General features: G+C 43.4%; 1 protein-coding gene across 2 annotated transcripts in view; it reads right to left on the reverse strand.

Moving 5' to 3' along the window:
- KIF4A (kinesin family member 4A) overlaps positions 1 to 18089 on the reverse strand; it is a 191257-nt gene that overhangs the window by 64387 nt on the left and 108781 nt on the right. For both annotated transcript variants that reach the window (XM_059680350.1, XM_059680351.1), the window contains 2 exons: positions 12487 to 12543; positions 10035 to 10220 (listed from right to left, as the gene is read on the reverse strand). In XM_059680350.1, the coding sequence (XP_059536333.1) occupies positions 10035 to 10220; positions 12487 to 12543 (243 nt within the window). The remainder of the gene's footprint in view (positions 1 to 10034; positions 10221 to 12486; positions 12544 to 18089) is intronic.

Consider the following 18089-nt stretch of genomic DNA (forward strand, 5'->3'; position numbering starts at 1 on the left):
CACCAAAAAACTACTAGATTTAATAAATGGATTTGGCAATGTAGCAGGATACAAAATCAACACCCAAAAATTGATGGCTTTTTTTGAATACCAATAATGAATTCTCAGAAACTAAACAAACAATCCCATTTACCACTGCAACAAAAAAATAAGGTACGTAGGAATAAACGTAACAAGGAGGCAAAAGATCTGTACTTGGAAAATTATAGGACATTGAAAAAAAAGAGAAGAAGATATAAATAAGTGGAAGAATATACCGTGTTCATGAGTTGGTAGAATAAACATCATTAAAATGTTCATACCATCCAAGGCAATCTACAGATTCAAAGCAATCCCAATTAAAATACCAATGGCATATTTCACAGAGGTAGAACAAATACTCCCACAATTTATCTATAATAATAAAAGTATAATATGCTAATTAGATCAGACGCCAAATGACCTTCCAGATGTCATTCCAAATGTCCTTCCGGACAAAGCCACGGTGGTGGGGCCAAGGCAGAGGTGGTTAGGGGCGATCAGGCAGGCAGGCGAGCAGTTAGGGGTGATCAGGCAGGCAGGCGAAAGGTTAGGGGCAATCAGGCAGAGTGGTTAGAGGTAATCATGCAGGCAGGTGAATGGTTAGGGGTGATCAGGCAGGCAGGCAGAGTGGTTAGGGAGATCTGGCAGGCAGGCGAGCAGTTAGGAGCCAGTGGCCCCAGATTGCGAGAGGTCCCACAGGGAATCGGGCCTACATAGGCAGTCAGACATCCCCCAAGGGGTCACAGATTGAGAGAGGGTGCAAGCCGAGCTGAGGAACCCACCCCCATGCACGAATTTTGTGCACCAGGCCTATAGTATGGAATAAAAAAAGACTCCAAATAGCTGCAGCAATTTTGAGAAAGAAAAACAAAGTTGGGAGAATCACAATATGAGATATCAAGTTATACTACAAAGACACCATAATTTTTAAAAGCCTGGAACTGGCATAAGAACAGGCATATAGATCAATGGGAAAGAACAAAGAACCCAGAAATCGACCCAAGGCATTATGCTTAATATTTGACAAAGGAGGCAAGAGCATACAATGGAGTCAAGACAGTGTCTTCAATAAATGGTGTTGGGAGAAATGGACAGATCCATGCAAAAAAATGAAACCAGACCACCAACTTATACCATACACAAGAATACATTCAAAATGGATAAAAGACTTAAATGTAAGTCGTGAAACCATAAAAATCCTAGAAGAAGCCATAGGCAGCAAAATCTCAGACATCTCTCATAGCAATATGTTTACAGATATATTTCCTAAGGCAAAGGAAACTAAGGAGAAAATAAACAAATGGGACTACATCAAAATAAAAAGCTTCTGCACAGCAAAAGTAACCATCAACAAAACGAGTAGAGAGCCCACTGTATGGGAGAACATATTTGGCAAGAATACATCTGATAAAGGGTTAATATCCAAAATATATAAGGAACTCATACAACTTAACAAAAGGAAGACACACAATCTAATTAAAAAATGGGCAAAGGACCTAAATAGACACTTCTCCAAAAAGGACATACAGATGGCCAAGAGTCATATGAAAAAAATGCTCAAAGACACTAGTCATCCAAGAGATGCAAATCAAAACAACAATGAGGTACCATCTCACACCTGTCACAATGCCTACCATCAACAAATCAACAAATGACAAGTGTTGGTGACGATGTGGAGAAAAGGGAACCCTAGTACACTGTTGGTGGGAATGAAGACTAGTGCAACCATTATGGAAAACAGTATGGAGTTTCCTCAAAAAATTAAATATGGAACTGCCATTTGACCCAGTGATCCCACTTCTAGGAATATATCCTAAGAAACCCGAAACACCAATGAAAAAGACTGTATGCACCCCTATGTTCTTAGCAGCACAATTTACAATAGCTAAGATCTTGAAACAGCCCAAGTGCCCACTAGTAGATGAGTGGATAAGAATTCTGTGGTACATTTATACCATGGAATACTATGCAGCAGTAAAAAAGAAGAATATCTTACCCTTTGAGGCAGTCTGGAGGGACCTGGAGAGTATCATGCTAAGTGAAATAAGTCAGTCAGAGAAAGACAAGTATCACATGATTGCACTCATATGTGGAATCTAATGAATAAAATAAACTGATGAACAGAGTGGATCCAGAGACATGGAAGTATAAACAGAGTGTAGAATCTCAGAGGCAAGGCGGGGGAGGGTAGGTGGGAGGTAATCAACCAAAGACCCTATATGTATATATGTATAACCCATGGACACAGACAATAGGGTGCTGAAGGCCTGGGGCAGGGGAGGGGGTCAATGGGGGGAAAAATGGAAACATATGTAATACTTTCAACAATAAAGAAAAAATAATTAATACAAAATATTCAAAACAGTATGGTGCTGGCATAAAAACAGACACATACATCAATAGAACAGAATAGAGAGCCCAGCAATAAACCCTCACTTATCTGGTCAACTAATCTATGATAAATAAAGTCAAAATATACACTGGAGTCATAACAGTCTCTTAAACAAGTGGTGCTGGGAAATCTGGACAGATACATGCAAATAAAACCCCCAAACTGGACCACTCTCTTACACCATATACAAAACCCGCTTAAAATGAGTTAAAGTCTTAAATGTAAGGACTAAAACCATAAAAACTATAAGAAAACATAGAAAGTAAACTATTTCACATCAGTCTGAGGTAATATCTTTTAGTGTATGTCCCCTCAAGCAAGGGAAACCAAAGAAAAAATAAACAAATGGGACTACATCAAATTAAAAAGCTTCTGCACATCAAAGGAAGCCTTCAGGAAAACAAGCAGGTAACTAAGTAAATGGGAGAAGATATTTGCAAACAACACCTCCAATAAGGGGTCAATATTCAAAATACATAAAGAATTCATATAAATCAATAACAAAAAAAGTAAATAATCCAATTGAGAAAAAGGGCAGAGGACATGAAAAGACATTTCTCCAAAGAAGACATATAGATGACTAACAGTCATGAAAAGATGTTCAGGGGAGAAACCAAGATGGTGGCATAGGTTAACGCCGGAGATTGCTGTCTCGAACAACCAATCAAAAATACAACTAAAAGACGGAACGGACATCATCCAGAACCACAGGAAGGCTGGCTGAGTGGAAATTCTACAACTAGGAGGAAAGAGAATATCATACCCAGACTCAGAGGAGGTGCAGTGCTGAAGTGAAATACTAAGGTGTGGAGTGCGCGCGGAGCGGGCTGGCGGTGGAGGGCACGGTTGTTGTTTTCAATCGGGAGGGGGATTCAGACTCTGAGCTCCAGATCCGGACCAGTCTCTAGGGACCCAGACTCAAACAAGAGAAGCAGGACTGTCTGGCAGCTTTCTTTCCGAGGTTTGCAGTGGTTGCTGGGACTCTGTGAGGCAGAACCCCTATGGACAGAACTGAGAGCAGCCATAACTGCTCGCTCCGGCCCGCCCTGTATATCCCCAGGGACCTGCCCTGCCCAAGCCCTGCACAGAGCCATTTGCCGGATAGCCTCAGGCAAACGCTAGATTAGCACCGCCCTAGAGATCCAGCACAGAAGTTCTCCCACTGCAGACACAGCTGACTCTCATAGCCAGTTAGCCTGGAGGTCAAATCACCCCCGGTATTGCCGACAACAATCAAGGCTTAACTACAACAAGACTGCGCACAAAGACCACTAGAGGGTGCACCAAGAAAAGATAAAAAAATGCGGAGACAAAGAAACAGGACGCAAATGTCAGAAATGGAAGATATGGAGCTCAAAACCACACTTTTAAGGTATTTCAAGAACTGTCTAGAAGCTGCCGATAAACTTAGTAAGGCCCTCCAAAAGACTGGTGAGACCGCCGATAAATGTAGTGAGATCCTCAAGAAATCTAATGAGACTCTCGATGTTGTGATAAAGGACCAACTAGAAATTAAGCATACACTGACTGAAATAAAGAATATTATACAGACAGCCAACAGCAGACCAAAGGAGCGCAAGAATCAAGTCAAAGATTCGAAATGCAAAGAAGCAAAAAACACCCAACTGGAAAAGCAAAATGAAAAAAGAATCCGAAAATACGAAGATAGTGTAAGGAGCCTCTGGGACAGCTTTAAGCGTATCAACATCAGAATTATAGGAGTGCCAGAAGATGAGAGAGAGCAAGATATTGAAAACCTATTTGAAGAAATAATGACAGAAAACTTCCCCCACCTGGTGAAAGAAATTGCCTTACAGGTCCAGGAAGCCCAGAGAACCCCAAACAAAAGGAATCCAAAGAGGACCACACCAAGACACATCATAATTAAAATGCCAAGAGCAAAAGACAAAGAGAGAATCTTAAAAGCAGCAAGACAAAGAAACTCAGTTACCTACAAGGGAATACCCATACGACTGTCAGCTGATTTCTCAACAGAAACTTTGCAGGCCAGAAGGGAATGGCAAGAAATATTCAAAATGATGAATACCAAGAACCTACAACCAAGATTACTTTATCCAGCAAAGCTATCATTCAGAACTGAAGGTCAGATAAAGAGCTTCACAGATAAGGAAAAGCTAGAGTTCATCACCACCAAACCAGTATTATATGAAATGCTGAAAGGTATCCTTTAGGAAGAGGAAGAAGAAGAAAAAAGTAAAGATACAAATTTTTTTTTTATTGCTTAAAGTATTACAAAGGGTATTACATATGTGTCCATTTTATCCCCCCGCCCTAGACAGTCCCCTAGCCTCCCCTATTCCCCAGTGTCTTATGTCCATTGGTTATGCTTATATGCATGCATACAAGTCCTTTAGTTGATCTCTTACCCCCCTATCTCCTGCCCCCCAACCCTCCCCGGCCTTCCCGCTGCAGTTTGACAATCTGTTTGAGGCAGCTCTGCCTCTGTAAGATACAAATTTTGAACAACAAACATGCATCTATCAACAAGTGAATCTAAGAATCAAGTGAACAAATAATCTGGTGATCATAATAGAATCAGGGACATAGAAAGGGAATGGACTGACTATTCTTGGGGGGGGGGGAAGGGATGTGGGAGATGTGGGAAGAGACTGGACAAAAATCGTGCACCTATGGATGAGGACAGTGGGTGGGGAGTGAGGGTGGAGGGTGGGGCAGGAACTGGGAGGAGGGGAGTTATGGGGGGAAAAAGAGGAACAAATGTAATAATCTGAACAATAAAGATTTAATTAGAAATAAAATAAAATAAAATGTTCCTCCTTATTAAAAAAAAGATGTTCAATATAAATTATCGTCAGGAATATGTAAATAAAAACAATAACGAATGGCTATTATTTAAACAGTGAACAAATAACATGTGTTGATGAGACTGTGTTGAAAAGGGAATCCTTTTGTACTGTTGGTGGGACTGAAAACTGGTGCAGCCCGATGGAAAACAGTGTGGAGATGCCTTAAAAAAAGTACAAACAGATACACAATACAACCCAGCAATTCCACTTCTGCGTATTTATCTGAAGAAATTCAAAATCCTAACTTGAAAATATTCATTCACTGCTATGTTCACTGTAGCATTATTTACAACAGCCCAGATGTGGAAGCAACCTAGGTGTCCATCGATAGATGAGTGGGAAAAGATGTGGCATACACAAACACACACACACACACACACACACATACACACACACACACACACACACACACTGGAATATTACACAACAATGGTTTCATTAATATATAGAATCTAAAAACAAAACAAATAACAGACCTACGGAAACAGACCAAAAGGATGGTTATTAGAAGGGGTGGTGGTGAGATGCATAAATAGGGGAAGGGGATAGAGTCAATAATATTGTGACAAGTTTACACAGTGAAAAATGATTACTTAGAACTAATGGGGTGCACACTGTAAGGTGTAAAAATGTCAAATCGGTGTAGTGTACAAATGAAATATAATATTGTATACCAACTATCCTATCTAATGAAAGAGAAACATGGTAATTAGCTGTACCTCCACTACCCTTCCCATTGGCTAATCAGGGCGATACGCAAATTAACTGCCAGCCAAGATGGCGGCCGGCAGCCAGGCAGCTTGAAGCGAATATGAGGCTTGCTTGCTTCAGTGGCGGAGGACTCCAACGTTCCCCGCCTGCCGCTGCCGGCCTCTGAGCTTGAAGTTTGAAACATTGTTACAAATATAGAAGCTAAACCAGCCGTGGGAAAACTACAGCCTGTTTGAAATGAATAAAACTAAAAAAAAAAAAAAGACCGTACCTTTTTATGTAATGATGTTTACTTTGAATTTATATTAGTTCACACAAACACTTCATCCATGCTTTTGTTCCGGCCCTCCGGTCCAGTTTAAGAACCCATTGTGGCCCTCGAGCCAAAAAGTTTGCCCACCCCTGAGCTAAAGAAAACCCCAGAAACCTGCTTTCAGCCAGCCAGGATCTCAGAACTGGAGTTGAAACAGTGTTTCGATTATAGAACCCAAACAAACCAGATACCTGCTTTCAGCAGCAGAGGCCTAAGAGCTGGAGCCAAGCCTCAGAGCTAAAACTGGCCCAGAATAAAAAAATAAAAAAATAAAATATAAAAAAAGGAGTGGTTGGGAGCTTCAGTCACCTGCCAGCCTGAAAACAGCCCTCAGCCCAGCCCCTCACCCAGAGTGGTCAGGCACCCCAGTGGGGACCCCTACCCTGAAGGGTGTGTGACCAGCTGGAAACAGCCATCATCCCCTCATCCAGGCTGGCCAGGCACCCCAGTGGGAACCCCCACCCTGATCCAGGACACCCTTCAAGGCAAACCAGCCGGCCCCCACCCGTGCACCAGGCCTCCATCCTATATAGTAAAAGGGTAATATGCCTCAGAGCACCAGCATAAGCAGAGCCGCGAGGCCTCCCGGCACTGGGATCAGCGTGACAGGGGGCAGCACCCAAACCCCCTGATCGCCCTGCAGCTCTGTGTGTGACAAGGGGCTGGGCCACAACCTCCCTATCCGCCCTGCTCTGTTCGTGACAGGGCAAGGCGCCCCAACCCCCTGATCAGCCCTGCTCTGTGCCTGATAGGGGGGATCTCCCCAACCCCCTGATTGCCCTGCAGCTCTGTGTGTAACAGGGTGCGGCGCCCCAACCCCCCGCCCACGGACCCTGCTCTGTGTGACGGGGTAGAGTCATAACCTCCCCATTGGTCCTGCCCTGAGTGTGATAGGGTGCGGCGCTCCAACCCCGATCCGCCCTGCTCTGTGTGTGACAGGGGGCGGTGCTCCAACTCCTCTATTGGCCCTACTCTGTGACAGTGGGGAGCTCCTCAACCCCTTGATCGGCTCTTTTCTGTGTGTGACAGGGGGGAGCTCCCCAATCACCTGATCGACCCTGCTCTGTACGTGACAGTGTACGGAGCCCCAACCCCACTGATGGGCCCTGCTCTTTGAGTGACGGGGGTGGCACCGCAACCTCCCCATCGATCCTGCCTCGAGTTTGACGGGGGCAGTGCCCCAACCCCCCAATCGGCCCTGCTCTGAGCCCGACCAGGGGCTGCACCTAGGGATTGGGCCTGCCTTCTGCCACCTGGGAGCAGGCCTAAGCCAGCAGGTCGTTATCTCCCGAGGGGTCCCAGACTGCGAGAGGGCATAGACCGGGCTGAGAGACCCCCCTTCCCCCCAGAGTGCACAAATTTTTGTGCACCAGGCCTCTAGTCCTGTATAATAAAGAGGTAATATGCAAATTGACCATCACTCCAACACACAAGAGGGCCGCCCCATGTGGACACAAGATGGCCACCACAAGATGGCCAGCAAGGGTGGGCTGTTGGCGGGGGGGACCAGGCCTGCAGGGGTGGGCAGTTAGGGGGGACCCGGCCTGTAGGGGAGGAAAGTTGGGAGGTACACAGACCTGCAGAGGAGGGCACTTGGGGGCCACCAGGCATGCAGGGGAGGGCAGTTGGGGGTGACCAGGCCTGCAGAGGAGGGTAGTTGGGGGGAACCAGGCCTGCAGGGGCAGGCAGTTGGGGGGAACCAGGCCTGCAGGGGTGGGCAGTTGCGGGCAACCCGGTTGGCAGGCGAGTGTTTAGGGCAGTGATGGCGAACCTTTTGAGCTCGGCGTTGTCAGCATTTTGAAAAACCCTAACTTAACTCTGGTGCCGTGTCACATATAGATTGATATTTGCTACCATAGTAAAACAAAGATGTATATTTTTGATATTTATTTTATATATTTAAATGCCATTTAACAAAGAAAAATCAACCAAAAAAATGAGTTCACGTGTCACCTCTGACACGCGAGTCATAGGTTTGCCATCACTGGTTTAGGGGGTGATCAGGCTGGCAGCCAGAAGTGGTTAGGTGTAATCAGGCAGGCAGGCAGGCAGGCAAGCGATTGGGAGAGGGATGTGAGAGGGATGTCCGACTGCCCATTTAGGCCCGATCCCACCTAAATCGGGATTGGACATCCCTCAAGGGGTCCCAGATTGGAGAGGGTGCAGGCTGGGCTGAGGGACACCCCCTCTCCCCATGCATGAATTTCGTGCACCAGACCTCTAGTACTTAAATAAAAAAAAATTAAAAAAATGATATTATTAACTCCAGGATACACAAAAAGCTATACAAGAAAGGAAATGGAATCATTATACTATGTGACTCAGCTGTAAAACATTTACATAATCATAAAATGTAAATATTAACTATTCATTTAATCGAACACTGTGATATAATCACTTTTATTTATTTCTTTTTTATACTGGCATTTAATCATCTTCAAAGACAGAGGTGAGGCAGTGTGCATGTGTGGCTGTATAAGAGAGCTATATTCCCATCTTCCAAAGTGGAAAATCAATTGATAATGTTAGTATCGTACTATTTGACTCTTACAAATTATAGACATGCATTTGTTTGACATAAATAAAAATTAAGTTATAAAAAAGTTAAATAAGACTATGGTAATAAAAAGGAAATAAAACCTCTATTGGCAACTCAGTTATTACTTTGGAAGCAACATCTACCCTAGGGGTAAAAAGTGGCAAAAATCACTTAGTGAAAACACTTTTTTTGTTTTTACTCTGAAAAATTAGGGGAAATGGTGGTAGAAATGCATTAGTGTCACAGAGATTTCTTCATACTAGCATATAGTACTTTGGGGTTATAGTTGGATGGGAAGACAATGTATCCTTCCCCCTACCAGCCCTGTTAACATCCCTTTGTGGATGGGAAACACTGGCTACAAGGAAAAATAAGGTCTGGAGCAAGGGTGACCTTGTGGATAACCTGAAAGCCAAGAACTTGTCTTTAAGTAAAGATAAATCCTCTTAATTAACAAGACCCACTTAAAACTACCACTAGGATAAACAAGTTCAGCCACTTGCCAAGTCATATGATATCCACTACAAATCTCTTTATAATTGACACTCTGAGACCCTGTACCATTCTCAGAACCCCAGCATAGTTATTAGAACACAATTTCTCCAAGCAGGGACCAATTCTATTATAGCATTATCAAACTACTAGAGGCCTGGTGCACGGATTCGTGCATCGGTGGGGTCCCTCGGCCTGGACTGCGCCTCTCGCAATCCAGGACCCCTCGGGGGACGTTGGAGAGTCAGTTTCAGCCTTATTCCTGCAGGCCAGGCTGAGGTACCCCACCGGTGCATGAATCCATGCACCGGGCCTCTAGTATGTATATAAGATCTTTGGTTAATCTCTTCCCATACTCTCCCCTCCCTGCTTCCCTCTGAGAAGGAAGGAAGTTCCATATTTCCATGCCTGTGGTTTCTACTCCTGCATTCAGCGTCTACCCCCTGGTGGTCAGTGCACATCGTAGCTACCGGACAGTTGGCTAGTGGGCCGGTTGCTTAGGCTTTTATATATATAGATTTATTAAAATCTATTGTAGAAGGTATTAGATTAAGTAAAACAAAATCACAGGTTCCCTACTCTGAATGTATTCTTTTCTTTAACCAATAGTATAACTCCAGTTGTACTACACACATTATGTTGCCTTGTCATCATCAAAAACAGTGGGCCTGTTTTCTTCGCTTACAATTCAAGAGAGATGGTAGACATTAACAAATGCTGCTCTAGTAAAGATTTTACCTGGTACTGAAACTGAATTGGCTGTAACTGGCTGCCATCCTGAGTCATCTTCCTGGCTAGGGCCTCTTTCAGTGCAAGGGCTTTATTCAACTCAACCAGCTCCTTAGACATCTGAGCTTGACGGAGAACATGTTGAGTGGTGAATCCATCAGAAGATCTACTTGTCTGTAGACAGGTTTCCACTTGCTGGAAAAAGATCAGGATAATGATTTATAAGAGAAACAAACAATTGGAGTTCCTTAGACACTACTTCATTAAGTCTCAGAGCCATTTCTCCATTACCAGTACCTTTGATCTTTTAAAACTCTGGCATCTCATACATTCTTTAAATATCTGAAATAAATTGACCTAGCTTATTTCCCTGCTCTCACAAGCATTTTATTTCTTATATCCTTTAACTGACTCTTTTAGAGCAAACTAAGTTTCTTATTCTTTTTTCTTTTTTTAATCCTCACCCAAGGATATTTTTTTATTGATTTATTTATTTATTTATTTATTTTTAAAATATATTTTATTAATTTTTTACAGAGAGGAAGGGAGAGAGATAGAGAGTTAGAAACATCGATGAGAGAGAAACATCGATCAGCCGCCTCCTGCACACTCCCCGCTGGGGATGTGCCCATAACCAAGGTACATGCCCTTGACTGGAATCGAACCCGGGACCTTTCAGTCTGCAGGCCGACGCTCTATCCACTGAGCCAAACCAGTTTTGGCTTTTTTATTGATTTTTTAGAGAGAGATGAAGGGAAAGAGAGAGAAAAACACACATTGATGTGAGAAACATCAATCATTTGCCTTCTGCATGTGCCCCAAATGGGGATTGAACCCGCAACCTTTTGGTTCACAGCACAACACTTCAACCAACACCCAGCATTGGCTCTTGATCTTTTTTTTTTTTATGAATCAGGCCAACACTTCTCACTTTTACCTCATTCTAACGGTTCCTTAGAGAAGGCTCTGGAAATGGGACTTTAGGAATGGTGGAAAAGGAGAAGAGGTTTCATTTATTCTCAAAAAGCTGACCTCTGGCACCTGATTTATCTCCCATCTGTCTTCTTTCAGAATATGAAAATTACCATTATGTATTGGCTTTAGGGAGAAAAAGCTCTCTCAAGTAAACCATTGTCCAGACTTTCATTTTGACTTTGCTCTATAACCTTTAGCCAACATCTGCCGGGAGCCGGTCCACCCTTGCTGTTTCAAGGGACCTGGCATATATGGCATATAGTTCTTAATATGTTTGCTCACCTTCTTGGCGCTGTGTTTTAACCAAAGTCACCTCTCCGAGAAAGGTTGAATCCCCAGGTAGGGATTTTCCCCTGAAGTTAGGGAGGGAATAAAACCCCTCAACTAAGTGCCAGGCGGGTAATTAATCCCTTTAACTACGAACAATCATGCTTAAACTACATAATCTTTTCTCCCTGGAATGGAGATAAGAAACGCCCTAACCTTTGTAATAGAGATTGATAGGATTGAATCAACTGGTATAAATACAGTTGTAACAAGACAGAAAGACTCAGAACTTAGAACAGAATCAAGAAGACAGAACCTACACGGAGCCTAGAGACAGAAGAACTTTGCTGGAGAGAGCATGCCGGAGGATCCTGGAGAGGGACTGGCCTCGGAGCCTAGAGACAGAGCCTAGCGGGAGAACATGGCAAGGGATCCTGGACTGAACCTGACTACAGAGATTGGCAGGAGAACCTGACTGGAACCTGGACACTGAACCTGACTGGAGAGCCTGGACAGAACCTGGCTGGAGAACCTAGCGAGGGAACATGGCTACAGAACCTCGCTGGAGATCCGAAGCAGAACCTCTCTGGAGATCCAGACCAGAACTTGGCTGGAGATCCTGGCTAGAGATCCTGGCTAGGCTGCTGATCAACTGAACGCTGTCTCCGTGTCATTCCTTCTTCGCCGACTCCGTCTACGCCTTTGGGAACCCCTGGACCCGCTGGGGTTGGACCCCGGCAAACATCTAATGTATTTTATCTGTTCTTGCAACTTGAATACTCAAAATGTTTTGGTTCCTCTAGCTTTTAACCATCCCATATATAGGAAAGTATGCTGAGAAAAAATTCTCTTCCATTTCTTCTCTAATGCTTTTGTGACCTTGCCATAATTTCCTAATTTGTTCCCTTCCACATTTTAACTTGCTAGATAGTTGATGCAGAATACTAGCACCTAACAAGAAATCAGTAAGCCAGTCTGAAAATATAGAAAGTGAAATACCTGAGAAGCCTTGCCACCCATTACCAGTTAATGTTAGAGATAGAGCCTATCTGAATTAGAAATTTTACAAAGCTGAGATTTATATTCAAGATTTCTGGATTTCCAAGGCATTCTATGGAGGATGGCAGCAATCAGGAATTCTCTTCCTCAGCTGAGTGATAAATTATAGGCAATGGCACAGTTAAAGCTCCTGGTTCTACATAAGGGGCCAATTACTTACAGCTTCTGGATCCACTCCAGCATCAATGGCTGCAGCCATGCAAGCAACAGTTTCATCCTGCAATGACAAATGATGTCTCATTTTAGGAAAAAGATTCTGAAGTGAAGCTTACTAGTGGATTTTGTACTGGTTATTTAATTTTTTCAAGTGTATACAGAGACCATTTAAGGTGCTGAACACCTCTGTAGTCACATATACTCCAACAGCCACATGTTTCCATTTCTCACCTCTCAAGAGATTGTCTTCTTTATAAAGGTCAATTGTGCAGTCTATGTAAAAAATAGGGTCATGTGGCAACTTACATACAGGGTGGGGCAAAAGTAGGCTTACTGTTGTGAGTGCACGAAACAAAGTTTACTCTTGTATTATTTATTAACTAGAGGCCTGATGCATGAAATTCATGCATGGGTAGGGTCCCTAGGCCTGGCCAGTGATCAGGGAGGACCTGTGGGGTGACTGGTGGGGTGATCGGGGGGGCCCCCACTGGCACCCGCCTTGGCTGGCCTGGCACTGCCTGCTTGCCTGCCCCCTGCCGTTGCCACTATGGGTCGCTCCCCTCTGCGGGGCGACTGGCGGGGTGGTCAGGGGGCCCCTGCTGGCACCCACTTTGGCTGGTCTTGGGCCTGCGGGGTGGGAGCAGCTCCTGTGTTGAGTGTCTGCCCCCTGGTGGTCAGTGTGCATCATAGCGACTGGTTGTTCCACTGGTGGTTCCACCGTTCGGTCAGTTTGCATATTAGGCTTTTCTTATATAGGATTATTGCATTATTTTCCATACAAAAGATTGTAAACCTACTTTGCCCCACCCTGTATTTATTGCACCTCTCTTGCTTTCACAGGGCCAGAGTGAAAGACTTAACCATTCCAATAGGCCAAAGTTTAAGCTTTATAGACTACACCCTTCCTTCTTATGTTTTAAAAAAATTAAAAAAATATCCTTGTCAGAGGACATGTGGAGAGGGAGAAGGGGAAAGGGAGAGATGGGGAGAGGGGGAGAAGGGGAGAGGGTGAGAGGGATACTGATGTGAGAAACATCGACCAGCTGCCTTCTGTACGCTCCCCAACTGGGGAATGAATCTGCAACCCAGGCATGTGCCCTGACCGGGAATCAAATCAGCAACCTTTCTGTGTATAGGACAGCACTCAACCAACTGAGCCACTCTGGCTGGGCATCTTTTTATGTTTTTACCACTAAATCTACTTTATAATATACAGGTCTAGCCAGTCCTCATGGACACACCATCCTAAGAACAGACATATCAAATAAAGGCAATACAGCAGAAGACTGATTAGGATAAATAATTATTTTTGATTTTTATTTTACAGTCAGTCAAGGTAACAAGAGGTTACCCTACAAGGAAATAAATGCCATGGTAAATACCCCAGAAAAATGTGCCAATGAAGTCAAGACAAATATACTGTAGCCTCTGTCCCTCTTATACATCACAACTGCAGCTACTCGAGGTAGTGGAAGGAAAGAGTAGGCACTGATTCCTTCCAAGAGAAGGTCCAATTCCTTTTATGGGCATTGGAACACCACCTAGAAGGGAAATCTAAAACCACTTATTAGGATTAATTTGTTTATAGGTTATCACATGAGCAAGCTTAGTTCTCCTGGTGAAATTCAGGGTTTATTTGGCATTGCAACATATGAATTACCATTACTGTGAAGTGATCCTGCAAAGCCCTAGGAAGAAAGAATTATTTTCAAGAAGTCACATGATTAAGGAGGTCATAGGTGAAATTGCTACTGGCTCAACAGCAAGGAAAGAATTTAGGGTTAGCACATGGAATCTTAGCACCAGCACAGTGAAACATGACATAGTTGTTGAAACTTAAATCTCAGTACCTTTAAGGTAAGGACTGAAATGGCCCTCAGTATGTGCTGTTTATTAAGCATTTCCCATATTCTGCCCAGTAATTCTCAACTAGTGAGACTCAAAGAGAATTCAAAGGAAGCTCCAGTGTTCCTACATCCTGTTTCATCATGATATACAATACTGGCAATTATTTAAGAGCAAGAAATACTAAATCAGTGGTTCTGAACCTTCTGGCCCTTTAAATACAGTTCCTCATGTTGTGACCGAACCATAAAATTATTTCCGTTGCTACTTCATAACTGTAATGTTGCTACTGTTATGAATCGTAATGTAAATGTCTGTGAAACGGTCATTTGATAGCCAAAGGGGTCGCGACCCACAGGTTGAGAACCACTGTACTAAATCCTTCTTATAAAAAAAACAGAACTAATAGTTACCTCTTTCTCTCTCCCATATTCTAAGTTTCAGTAAAAAGACTAGTTATAGGCCTAGTCTATATTAGTAGGGCCTAGAACACTGGCTTTTGGAGACTTTTTCTAGTACCTTCCAGAGGTTCAGGAATCAAAGTAGATTTGTTACTGTTGATTTACTTTGTGGCCCAATGAAATTTTACAATGTTAAGGTTTAAGCTTTGGTGACATGTTCTACATGAACATGGCAGGTTTCTGCCTTCATAATCCTAAGTATGTAAAAACTAGAGGCCCAGTGCATGAAATTCATGCGGGGGGGGCCTCAGCCCAGCTTGCACCCTCTCTAATCTGGGACCCCTTGGGGGATGTCTGACATCCCCCTAACAATCCGGGACTGCTGGCTCCAACCGCTCGCCTGCCTGCCTGACTGATTGCCCCTAACTGCTTCTGCCTGCCAGCCTGATCACCCCCTAACCACTCCCCTGCCAGCCTGATTGACACCTAACTGTTCCCCTGCCGGCCTGGTTGCCCCCAACTGCCCTCCCCTGCAGGCCTGATCGCCCACAACTGCCCTCCCCTGCTGGCCATCTTGTGACCACATGGGGGCTACCATCTTGTTATCAATGGGGGCGTCCATCTTGTGCAAGGGTGTGATGGCCAATTTACATATTACCTCTTTATTATATAGGATATGTAATAAATATGTAAAAGTAAAATTTATTTCAGTCTAACAGCCTCTTCTCCTTCATTCTAAGGCTACAACTGAGAACCTTTTGTATGGTACAAAGATATGATTTGCTGAAGGTGATGTCAGACATCCCCCGAGGGGTCCCAGATTAGAGTGATCAGGTGAATAAGGCTCAGGTTCAGTGAGATACATTAACCAGCAATACCCTCCCAAATGAAATCTGTGCTTGCAGATTGTAGGCAATACCATTACTGGGCATTGAAAATGCGTTTTATGGAAGTAGTCTTGAGGTAGGGGATAAAAACAAAAAAAATTGATTTTGTTGAAAGGAATGCATGAATTTCCTTACAGGTAACTACAACAAGGTTTATTTGAATTATATTTTAAAGAAATAAATGGGTGCAATTTAGCATTTAAAGTCCCAGGAAAAAGATCTGAGAACAATGGCTGCCTTCATAACTGAAAAGGGGGTGTTCACCCATTACTTAAAATAAAAATAGTTTTAATTCAGAATGAAGGGCACACTTACCTTTGAAACATTTTTACTTTCACTGTAGTGTGTTTTAATAAAAGCCAAAGGACACATTGTTGCATATCTCCAAAAACAAAAATATAGCTGGGCGAGTCTCCAAAGAATAGATATGGAGAACTCTGATTTAAGAGTCCAACAGGAGCCATGGGTAAAAAGGGTTTATTCTGCCTGTGACAGTGGATGGAAGCCAGGGACTTTATCAGCTTGTGGCAATCTTTAGCACCCTCTTCCTGTGTGTACCAAATGAATTTCAGTGGTAGACACAGTGACTCTACAGAGTTCTTCTGAGCCAGCCCCCATTAGCAACTTCCTCTATAGGCATACCAAGCACCAGTCATATTGCCAGATCCTCACTGAGGCTATGCCTTCTCTTCTTCTTTTTTAAAAAAAACATGTTTTTATTGATTTTAGAGAGAGAAGAAGGGAGAGGGATAGAGAGACAGAAACATCGATTGGCTGCCTCCTGCACACCCTCTACTGGGGATTGAGCCTGAAACCCAGGCATATGCCCTGACCAGGAATGGAACCAGTGACCTCTTGGTTCACGGGTCGACAATTAACCACTGGGCAACACTGTCTGGGCTATTCCTTCTCTTATCTTGGTTCCATAGGTTTCCCTTTTCACCTTTCCTATGTGACTCAAAGACCCAGAAATGAGGTGGTGTGGCCATAAACAATGGTGCCCTGGATCACTCTTTTCTGATCTTATAAGCTTTGGCTCCAGTAGGGCTCTTCAGCCTAGATTACTTTAATTCTGAGGCACCTCATACGAGCTTTTCATACATTAGATGTTCCAGCTATAGTTAAGTGGAATTACAGATTGAAATAACCTTGTGATAGCCATTCTCTGGCATGTACTCTATACTTCAGCCACACCATTGTGTTCTTACCGTGTTCTAAATTTATATACCTTTGTTTTTGCATATGCCTTTTCCTCTCTATAGATGGTCCTTTCTCCTTTGTGTGGGTGGCAATTTCATTCATTTTTAAGGACCCAGTTTCTACTGTGCTGCCTTCCTGAGTTTTCTAGGTAGTTAATCACCCCTTCCTTTGTGCTCCCAACGCACTTTGCTCATATTGCTAATGTAAGAGGATTAAAACACATGAGACCAGGTTCCTAGTTTTCCCTTGCCTCCTTTCCCTTTCCACCTTCAGTGCCACCTGTGAACCTGGCCCAACTGACAAAGTAGAAGGCTTGAAGAATAACTGTTGAAAGTAATTGAATAGTTATCAGGATGGGACTGCACTGGCAGTCTTGAGCAAAAGCCAGGAAAACTCTAATAGCCTTCACCCAAACGTTTCACAGCAATTAATAACAAAAACTGCTATCTGAGCCCAAATCCAGGTAAGTACCCAAGTCAAAGTAGGATTGGAGTATGGTAGGCACTCCCTGATTGCATCAGTTGAATAATACCTTTAACTGCTATTGAGTCACTGAAATTATTTTCTTTTCCTATTTTTTAAAAATATATTTTATTGATTTTTTACAGAGAGGAAGGGAGAGGGATAGAGAGTCAGAAACATCAATGAGAGAGAAACATAGATCAGCTGCCTCCTGCACACTCCCGACTGGGGATGTGCCCGCATCCAAGGTACATGCCCTTGACTGGAATCGAACCTGGGACCTTTCAGTCCGCAGGCCGACGCTCTATCCACTGAGCCAAACCGGTCAGGGCTTCTTTCCCTATTAATACATACTTTGCAAAGGTACACAACTAGTGAGTGGCAGAATTGGCTTTAAACCAGGGTCTGTCTGGCTCTGGAGCCCAGGTTCTCAATTACTATGGCCTGTTTGTTAGATAAATGAACTGTCATCCTGAACTGCTCCTGACAGTTTTGTATAGTATCACTTATTATGAAACACTTTCTAGTCTTTTGGGAGTTTAGTCATTTAATTTCTTGGAACTGGCTACCCTAACCCTTCTCCCCAGAATACTATAAGGTACTTTTTCCAGTGACTATTTAGAGCAAAATATAGGTGTGGATGATTTTGTAATACCATTTTGACAACTCTAAAAAACACTGGGCAAGACCTGGGGTGGAGAATCACTATTCTGATAAAATTAAAACCTCTGCCCAAGAGCTAGGAATTACCACCAGGCATTTACACACACACATTACTGCTTTAGAATAATAAATAAGAGGGTATAGATGGA

This window comes from Myotis daubentonii, chromosome X (genome assembly GCF_963259705.1).
Source record: "Myotis daubentonii chromosome X, mMyoDau2.1, whole genome shotgun sequence".
Taxonomy (NCBI): domain Eukaryota; kingdom Metazoa; phylum Chordata; class Mammalia; order Chiroptera; family Vespertilionidae; genus Myotis; species Myotis daubentonii.